The sequence below is a fragment of the Salvia splendens genome, chromosome 1, assembly GCF_004379255.2.
Source record: "Salvia splendens isolate huo1 chromosome 1, SspV2, whole genome shotgun sequence".
NCBI classification, from domain to species: Eukaryota; Viridiplantae; Streptophyta; class Magnoliopsida; order Lamiales; family Lamiaceae; genus Salvia; species Salvia splendens.
Window position 1 is genome coordinate 6,655,099 of NC_056032.1, and position 8,168 is coordinate 6,663,266.

The following is an 8,168-nucleotide window of genomic DNA, read 5'->3' on the forward strand; positions in this document are numbered from 1 at the left end:
CACTCCCCTCCCCTTGGTACAATTATCTTTTCTTATTTGTACAAATTTGCAGCTTTTAAAATTCGGAGCCGTATAATTATTATACGGAGTGTATTAAAATTCGGAAATTCTTGCACTACATAATTATTAATTTTAAGATGAAGAAATGGTTTGGTTTATTTTTCCAAAAACTATTACTACTAGGATTTGGTTTGATTTATAGTAAAAAATATAAATCAAATGAAATCATAAATAAATAAATTATTATTATTATTATTATTATAAAATTTGATTTGTCATTTTAATTTTTTCAGTAAGCATTTAGCAGTTACTCACATAAGAGAAGCTCGGGATTAGATGGCACCAAATAAATAATGTTTATCGATTATTTTGGTACTTGTAAAACGGAATTACCTTGAGTACTTACCAATTTCTAAGCGCTAGATGTGCTCGATAAAAAGTTCGTCGCTAAATAAATTAAAACTTAAAGTCATGCATTCAACAATTACTTTGTATAGTATTTGTTGCAATTAAACCGGAAACAGAGGCTCATTATATTATTATTGACTATTAGTCTCTTTTTTCCATTTTGACATAATAACAAGGTCCATCACTTTTTCGTCCTTTTCTATAATGATTCATATATTTGTTTTCTCTACTATATTTTCTCAATTTCACACTAAAACTCCCATTCACAGCTAAGCCTGAGACTATTGACATGAGCTAAAGAACATTAAATTAAATTCATTAAATACAAATCAGAATAAACCAAGGTTGATATAGTTGAAGTTATTAGGCGGTGAGTACGAACCGATTGCAATATGATTTCAATTTTGTAAAAAAATAAACAAATACTCCACAATTTTAAAGGAGAACGATAGTCGAAATACGAGTATCTTTGTATATATCATCATTCCCTGTGAAAACATTTACAGATTTGAATTTTTAATGCATCTACCTAAATAAAAATTAGATTAATTGTATGTCAAATTCAATAAGGCGCAATGTGAGTAGTCCTAGATTGATAATAAGGAGCCAAATTGGACTTACCACTCTTCGCCCTCAAAACTTTGACCAATTCCCTGCACATCATGCTTGTACTCGACGAGCAGCCGCTCTGCATCACCAGTAGTACCTTCGTCAATCCATTCTCCTCCTCCGCCGTTTCCTGCGCCGACTCGTCCCTCGCTAAGCAGCACACGCTCCACAGCACCGCTATCCCGTTCTCCGTCGCCGTGCCGGAGCACTTCATCAGCCTCCTCACCGTCTCCGCCACACACTCCCTGTCCCCTCCGATCGCCCCCCGGCCCTCCGTACACGACGCCACGCTTTCCAGCATCGCCACCGTTCTCTCTATCACGCCGCGAGCCGGATCCGATCCGGAGAGGATCCGCCCCGCGGTTCGGACGATTCCGAACCGGATCAACTCCTTCTTCGCCGCCCTAGTGGTTGCGATTGCTAACAGAGCCGATAATCCGGCTTCCACGGCCGAGTAATCGCTCTCTGCGGTGGTTAGGGTGTATAGACTCTCTAATAGGCCTGGTCGATCGGAGATTTTGTGCTGCGATTCAGGATTTTGAGCGATTAGCTCCAAAATCTTCGCGGATTTAACCTTCGCGTTGGCGTTTCCTTTAAGTAAAACCGTCACAAACGGCGATAAACATTCTCTTCCGTCGGCGGAGTTCAAAATGAGCTCGCTTAACTTTTCTCTTACGCCACTCTCCGACGAGATCAGATCGAAAACCTCAACAATCAGTTCGCGAATCCGAATTTCGTCGGATTCAACGAAGAATTCAACGAATCTCGAAATCGCGCTGCTAGACAGCGCGACGAACTTCAGATTCCCCTCCGACGCCTTCATGAAATTGATCAATTTCTCCAAGGAAGGAGCGTTGAGCTCGTCTTTGATGATCGCCGCCGCTTCCTGCTTGGAGACAGCACACTGCGGCGCGCGCGCGGCGTCGGCATGGGAGAGCCAGAGCTGAATAAGGCGGCGGAGGGTGAGATTCGGTGTGGTGAGCGTGGAAGGCAGGGTTTGCAAGGTCGCCGGACAGGTTTTATGGCCGAGCGCCAGCCACTTCTCGATGGAGCTCCGGTCGTACGTGACGCCGGTGCAGAGACTCACCGGCGACTTCATCACGTCCATGGAGATTGGGCAGCGGAAGAGATTAGGTACAGTGACGTATAGTTCCTCCCTCCGCTTTTCCCTCGCCATTTTCGCTCAAATCTCTGCTTTCTAAAGTGTGGTTATAATATATTTATAAGAGGTATAATCAAATACAAACCCCTATCTAAAATATAAACTACAAACTTTAATCCTACACACACTCCTTGTAAGGAATCAATAGTCAATAATGGGATTCATATGTCAATGTCAACGCCTAATATAAATTCTGTCATCGGGGGAATGTCAATGTCAACGCCTAATACGAATTCTGTCATTGGGGAAATGTCAACAATGTCAACGCCTAAAGTTTATATAGTTTGTATTATAGAGGGTTTGTAGATTATCCTGACCAATATTTATAAAGACATAACTCGAGATTTTAAATATTGAGTATGATACTAGTACTATTTTATAGTATGATCATATTCAAATATATAAATTAGGACTTTTTCTCTAAAAAGTACAAAAACTAGGTAGCTTTACTGTAATCTAGTTAATTGATTGCTCAACTTATTTTGATCTTTCATTCACTAATTGTTGCTTGAGCCTTTCATTTCATACAAAAAGAAATGGTTCAAGTTTTTGAAATTTTAAGATTTTATCCTAGCTATCAAAACTCAAAGTGACAAAATAATATTTTAGAATAATACAAAAGACAAATTAATTGAGAAATGAGAATGAATAAATATACTCATAAAACTAAACATTTATAGAGAACATAGTACGTTTCATTATTATGATAGGTGGGTTATTTGGAGAGAGAGGAAAGATTCGTTGAAACAAAACATATTGTGGTAGGGTAATTATTTGTGAGTTGATTTTACGTAGGCAAAGGCAAAGCTTTTGCTAAAGTGGGTAATTTTGAAGAACATATTCAAGTTGACCTTATTGTAGTGCGCACTAAAAAAAATATCCCATATAATTATAATATAATCAATCAAACATGTGATTGTTGCGAATGAAAGCAACGAATGTAGGATAGAATGACAAAAGTTGCGAGAAGACAAGCCACAATAGCGTGAAGAGCTAGAAACATGTGTGAGAGTGAGACGTAGAGAGTAGGTTTAATTTTGATTCATTTTCTTCTCCTCTCACATTAATGAAGTCGACATCTATTTATCTAAATTAAATTACAAGATACCGACCGAAACAGGGTCTTCCTTCTTCTACTGAGTTTATCACCTTAATCCCAAATTGAGACTAAATATGGACCTTTTGATCCAAAAATCAAAGGCTTAGATTGAATAAAAAATATCAATAAATAGTAGACAAAATATCAATAAAAGGGTAATATCGTCATTATGTTATCATATGATAATTTTCGTGGGTGTTTTTTATATCAACAATATGACATGAAAATATCAACACAAGTACAAGAAAATATCAACACAGTTTTATTGATATTTTACCTATATTATATTGAGATTTTGCATACACTCTATTGAGATTTTTTTGCATTTGTTGATAAAATCACATGTACGAAAATTGAAATATAATTTATCAAATTGCATCACCCGAACATCGTCGGAATATATGCAATTAAGATCTCGTTGGAATCCTTATAAAATTACCTTTAGTTTGATATATTTTTTGCAAAAAAATAATTTAAATCGAGAGAGTTACGTAAATTTAAAGTTTTAAGATGATTTTAATTAGAGAGAATTGACATTAATACCCTTTAACTTTATTTAATTTTAATATAAAATATAATGCATGTGACATTAGTTTAACCAATAAATCTCCTAATTTAATGACTAAGATTTAATCTTAATTTGTGATTGCTAATGAGTTAGCCATTGATCTTCTCAACGTAGGTAATGGCATGAGATAGCTAATAAGATAATATAACATGATATGGGAAGATTTGTCTCAACTTAGTTGGCACGGAGGGAGTAATAACATTTTTATCAACAACGAATGCGGGGGCGAGATAGGGCGGCTGACCCTCTAGCGGCCGATTTCCCCTTACCCTGCCAAAAAGTCGACAAAGCCGTCCCCTCTCTTGGCCTTTAGTGCTGCTCCGAGGAAGAAGATAGTGATTAATAGTTGCAGCATGATACGAGATATCTCCATATCTCTATTAATTTGTCTATCAATTATTTTCCATATCTTTCCATTATATGCTTGTGATTATTTTCTTGGTCACTAAGCTAGGGTATTTAGCATTATAAATAGGGACCTTGTTATTCCTTTCCATCATTCAAGAAATATCAAATTATCTTATTTTCCTTTTTATCGTATTTTACTTTCTTTTGCAATCTTAAATATTGGTTTGATTGACGGGCAAAGCTCACGCCACTAGCGTTTATCCCTCCGCCGATCGCCCCTGCGACGCCGGAAACTTGTTAAGAGAAATCATCTCTTAACACAGTACTATAATGCTCTGCTTGTAATAAGCATCATGCTCAAATAAAAAATATACTTTGTATAATATATTTACATATGACACATGCTCCCTTCATCCACGTATGGGAAATTTATTTTTTTTCTTGCACGAGAATTAAGAAATGTTAAGAAAAAAAAGTGAAAAAAAGTTAATGGCACATGGATCTTATATGTTTGTATTAGTTTTGAATTTAACATGAGTTGAATATGTCAAATTACAGGAATCAAGGAGAGAAGATTAGGGGATTGATACAATACCCTAAAATAGATTGATATGCCATTAATTGTTTTTCCTTAGGAATTATATTGTCCTATATATTGGGAGATATGTAACACATACAATCAAGCAATAAGAATTACCGATTCATTCTCTCAAATCTTTTCCTCTCTTCAATATGCATTGCCACAATATCGCCTCTCTCAATTACCATCGATAAGATGGTATCAGAGCAGGTTTTGGTTTGAGACTCAGAAAATTATCATCATAGTCTCGACCTTTCCCGACCTTTTAGATCCTGCAAAATAACAAGGAGAAGAGGATGTCAGAATCCGATTCAGAAACCAATAGCCGTGTGAACTTCACACCCGAATTTGCGGCGCAATTCGCCGAATTCATGAGACTGAGTATGTCTCAAAAACCACCAAATCAACCACCGTCAACCCAGCCAGAATCACTGGGTGACGTTCATGTGTCAACCAAGCTCGACGGAGATAATTACTCCATGTGGGCGAAGCTAATGACACGGGCAATCACTGGAAAGGGTCTGAAGTCTCACATTACTGGAGTTTCAGACCCTCCAGCATCCACCGATCCAAGCTACCCGAAGTGGGAGCAACGAGACAACTGCTGCTTCAACTGGATCATCAACAACATCCAGACGAGCCTTGTGAACGAGGTTTCACAGTACGAGACTGCCAGAGACCTATGGGAAGGTCTAGCAACCACGTATGGAAGTGGAACGGACTCATTCCAAATCTCTGATCTGCACAGACGAACATATGGAATGAAACAAGGTAATATGACATTAGAAGCTTTATGGAATAAGTTTCAAGATCTGTGGATCTCCATAGATAGCCGAGATCCAAATCCGATGGATTCACCAAGGAGCATCGAGAGATACAATCAAAATACCCAGAGGCACCGATTGTATCAATTTATATGGGCTCTCAATGATAAATACGACAAGATCAAGAGGGAAATCTTGAACATGGAGCCAATTCCAACAGCAAGAAAAGCGTACAGCCTGGTCAGACGAGAGGCTGTGAATGACAAATTGATGAATCCAGAGCCAACAGCCCTCACCGATATCGGAGTTGGATTAGGGGCTTTCGACCGAAATCGAACACAGATACCTCCACCGCCACCACCACCGTCCCGGAACTCAAATTATCCAAGGGATGAAGATAAAAGCAAGCTAGTGTGTACCCATTGTGGAGGCAAAAAGCATACGAAAGATACATGCTTTCATATTCACAGATTTCCGGAGTGGTACGAGGATATGAAGAAGGCCCGACAGGCCCGGAATGCCAATCGGAACAGCAGCGGCGGCGGACGGGCAGCAGCGGCGATCACGGTCGGCAACCAAGCTACCTACACCGAAAGTCCGGCGGGCAGCAAAGGCTTATCGACCGCAAGCGGCGAGAACAGATCGGAGGAGAAGGCTATAGCCTCGGTTTCGGTGGCTAGAACATGGTCCGAAGGTGAGACAACGGAATCGAACACCACCGGCAACGATTTACCGATGGCGACGGTTCCCATGGCGGCGAGGGTTTGTGAGATGGGGGCGGCGAGGGTTTGTGAGGGGGGAGCGGCGACGGAATCCTCAAATGAGGATTTCCAATCTATTAACACCCATACTCCCCATACTCCCTGGAAATTCCAATCTGGCCCCAGAACACACCCCAAATCACCAAAAATACCCCATTCCCAAAAAGCCTTCGAAAATACACCCCCAGATTTCGACAAATTTCAAACAGACCCCTACCCTACCTACATATCCGAAATAGGGCCCAAAAATTCTAAAAATACCTAAAATAACCCCCAAGCTGCTAAGACCTTGCAAATTGCACCCCACAATCCTATATCTTTCCAGATTCAAATCCCGACTCAAAATTCATTTGACACCTTAGCCTCTTCATCCACTTCCACATCCGGTCCAAAGGATCCACATTGGATTTTTTACTGTGGGGCTACAGACACAATGTCATTCGAAGCCTCTGATTTCGTAACCATATCCAAATCAAATAAAACCTTTGTCCAAACCGCCGGTGGGGACCTCGCTCCAGTTCAGGGGGCAGGCACAATCAATGTTTCGCCAACTCTGCGCCTATCTAACTGTCTTTTTGTTCCTACATTATCACATAAGCTTTTATCCATTAGTCATGTGACCAAAGAGCTTAACTGTAAATTACTAATGCAACCTCATTTTTGCATGTTACAGGATATCAAGACGGGGACGATAGTTGGGCATGACACTGAGCGAAGCGGACTGTATTATGTGGACGAGATAACCCAACAGAGTGTTGCGATGCTTTCTCACGGACTGGCAGACAGACAGGCTTGGCTTTGGCATCGTCGGTTAGGACATCCATCCATAGGATATTTTCGCCTTCTTTATCCTAAATTAGGTATATCTATGCAATCTTTTCATTGTGAAACTTGTTTACTGGCCAAGAGCCACAGACATTCATTCAAGTTGAACAATACTCGTATGAAATCTCCTTTTTCTTTGATCCATTCTGATGTTTGGGGTCCTGCCCCGGTTACTAGGGGTCAGGGTTTTCGCTTTTTTCTCTTGTTCATTGATGATTATTCTCGTATGACTTGGGTTTATTTTTTGAAAAATAAGTCTGATGTTTTTGAAAAATTCACTGAATTTTATAGCCTAATCCAAACTCAGTATAATCACTCCATCCAAATTCTAAGGTCAGATAATGGGGGGAATTTGTCAATACAAAAATGCGAGATTTCTTTCGGGATAAAGGCTTAGTTCACCAAACCTCTTGTGCCTATACTCCGGAGCAAAATGGGGTAGCAGAGAGGAAAAACAGATATATCCTAGAAATAACCCGAGCCCTTCTAATTGAATCCAAAATACCAAAAACTTTTTGGCCTGAGGCTATAGCTACTGCAGTGTACTTGATAAACCGTTTACCCACTGGAATTCTTGAGTTTAAAACTCCTTTTGATGTTTTCTCCAAACATTTTGAACTTCCATCATCCTTGTCTCTTGAACCTAAGGTGTTTGGCTGTTTAGTCTTTGTCCACATCCCCAAACAGGAATGTACCAAATTTTCACCCTGTGCCCTCAAATGTGTGTTTCTTGGCTATGGAAAAAACCAAAAAGGTTATAGATGTTATGACCCAGCCACTCGACGTATGCATACCACCATGAACTGCGACTTTGTTGAGGGAGAGTACATCTATAGCCAATCTAGTGCTCAGGGGGAGAACCAACCAGACAATAGTCCCTATAGTGACCTACTAAATTGGCTACCTTTACCCACTCAAGGGAGAAACCGAATAGGAGAAGAGCATCCAGAGCCAAACTCTGTCATAGACGCCGGTCCAACAGAGGAAGTTAGCAGCACCGCCGGGCCGTCAAACCCCACTAGTCAGAACGTAGAGTTAGGTGAC

General features: G+C 40.0%; 1 protein-coding gene across 1 annotated transcript; it reads right to left on the bottom strand.

The window, feature by feature from the left end:
* Nucleotides 1-857: 857 nt before the first annotated feature.
* Nucleotides 858-2,708, bottom strand: LOC121810738 (U-box domain-containing protein 27-like). Its single transcript, XM_042211484.1, has one exon. It carries the CDS (start codon nt 2,192-2,194, stop codon nt 971-973), a length of 1,224 nt encoding a protein of 407 aa, XP_042067418.1. The 5' UTR covers nt 2,195-2,708; the 3' UTR covers nt 858-970.
* Between the last annotated feature and the right edge of the window lie 5,460 nt (nt 2,709-8,168).